The following is a 2,070-nucleotide window of genomic DNA, read 5'->3' on the forward strand; positions in this document are numbered from 1 at the left end:
ATTCCTTATTTTGTAGATTTTGGATTACATATTACCTACATTTTTAATTTTCCATAAGGTGATATAAATATTCGAGCCTTCTTCTGTTTATAATATACCTAATGCTATCTACTCTTTCTAGACACACACTCTGTTTATAATCAATATTTCGTTTCTTTCCCTAGCCAGCGCATCACTTTCATATTTGACTGTCGATTAAAACACAGTAATTAAAAAGATAAATTTATTCACTTTTGTCATATTATATAGATGATTTAAGTTAAAAAATGTTTTATACTCAGTTACCGAGTTAGCTTTCTTATTAACATGGCCTTCGCACCTCACAAGGCATGTCGTCCTCAGCAGTGATGTACGGATCATTGTCAACCCTAAGTCCAAACGAGTATCCAGGCTTCTTTGGCAATTTGGGCATATAAATTGGACCTGGAGTTGCCGACTTAGGTTCTGGAGGAAATATTCTCGGCGATAGTGTATACACGGGTGGTTTAGTTTTAAAAACTTTCGTGTCAATACCAGTATATTTGGCGGGTCCAGGAGATCTTACTAAATCTTGCAGGAAATGTTTAAAGGACATACTGTATGCTGCTTTGGAAATCTTATCTGGAACTTTGGGTCCTATGGTTGTAGGAACATCATATTTATCCGGGCCTGGTGTCGAAAAAGGTCTTACTGGTGGGTTTCTAAACGAAAGCGAGTAGGCAGGAGGCCTGCGTTGGTGCATTCTAGGTACAAGTTCCGGAGCATAAGTTCCAGGTCCAGGTGGTTTAAATGTAGTAAGCTCTTTTGGTCTTGATTTCATAGAGTATGCCGGTTGGCTAGCCTTACCGTATCTAGTCATATTGTGTATACCATATGCAGGACCCGGTCCAATCAATTTTTGTCCATATGCTAATTGCAAGCCGATGGAGTAACATGGGTTGCGATATTTGGAGATATCATGTTGATCGAATCCTACCACAGGCGGTAATTGATATTTTCCTGGACCTGGGCCTATATTTTTTCTCGGCATTGTATAAACAGCAAACAAAAAATATTAACAAAAACCCCGAATTATTCGAAAGGTGAAACTAGTATAATGAATGTAAAAATGTCAAAATATCATGTCAAGTAGATTGACGTTATTTTGATTTCAATGTATTGGAATATTTTAATAAAAAACATAACGCTAAATATACATTTTTTATGTAATATAGAAATATTAATGTCAGATGTCACTAAAAAACTTACATTCATTAAAATTTTAACAAATCAAGTCTTAAAATGTGAAATAAAAAATGTGTAAAAAAATGAAAAATAGCACTAGGCCGTCAATATTTCTATCTTCTCGACTCTCCTAAATTTTTTGCTGCCATTGCTTCATTGATATAATGACGCCAACTTCCCCGAAAGTGTTCTCTGCTTCCTTTATTTATTTGTCTTCTGTCATTATATTTGCTAAACCATGTCAACTGTTTTGTGTATCTCATTATTTATCTTCTTCTTTAAGTGCCGTCTGCCGATCGGAGGTTAGATATCATCATCACTATCTTTACTCTATCTACTGCTGCTCTGAAGAGTTCTATAGAACTGCATTTAAACCAATCCCTTAAATTCTTCAACCATGACACTCTCCTTCTTCCTATACTCCTTCCTCCTCTTATCTTTCCCTGTATTATCAGCCATAGCAGTTCATATCGCTGTCCCCTCATTACGTGTCCCAGATATTGTAACTTTCTTATTTTTATTGTGTTTATCATTTCGCATTCTTTGCCCATTTCTCGCAATACATCCGTCTTAGTTTTCTTCTGTGTCCATGATATTCTAAGCATCCTCCTGTAACACTACATTTCAAGGACTGCAACTTATTTATGTGTCTTGCTTTAATGTCCATCGTCAAGTTCTAATCGAAGGTATTTGTTGCAGATAATTGTTTTCATTTTTACAAACGCATTTCTTGCTATTTTTATCCTTGCTCTTATTTCGGTTGTTTGATCATTATTGTCTAAAATCCAGGTTCCTAGGTATTTGTATTTATCAACCCTTTCTATCGGTAAATTTCCCAAATGTATGTTTGTTTGTATATTTGTTTTC

The 2,070-nt window shown here is 35.3% G+C and overlaps 1 protein-coding gene across 1 annotated transcript; it reads right to left on the minus strand.

Moving 5' to 3' along the window:
• Nucleotides 1-209: 209 nt before the first annotated feature.
• LOC140444763 (ciliary microtubule associated protein 1A-like) lies at nt 210-1,119 on the minus strand. The gene has a single exon (XM_072536525.1). It carries the CDS (start codon nt 1,007-1,009, stop codon nt 302-304), a length of 708 nt encoding a protein of 235 aa, XP_072392626.1. The 5' UTR covers nt 1,010-1,119; the 3' UTR covers nt 210-301.
• Between the last annotated feature and the right edge of the window lie 951 nt (nt 1,120-2,070).

The sequence above is a fragment of the Diabrotica undecimpunctata genome, chromosome 6 (genome assembly GCF_040954645.1).
Source record: "Diabrotica undecimpunctata isolate CICGRU chromosome 6, icDiaUnde3, whole genome shotgun sequence".
NCBI lineage: Eukaryota > Metazoa > Arthropoda > Insecta > Coleoptera > Chrysomelidae > Diabrotica > Diabrotica undecimpunctata.

What these genes read in the sequence shown, in the direction of transcription:
- LOC140444763 (XM_072536525.1), bottom strand. Translation starts at nt 1,009, where the DNA reads ATGCCGAGAAAAAATATAGGCCCAGGTCCAGGAAAATATCAATTACCG.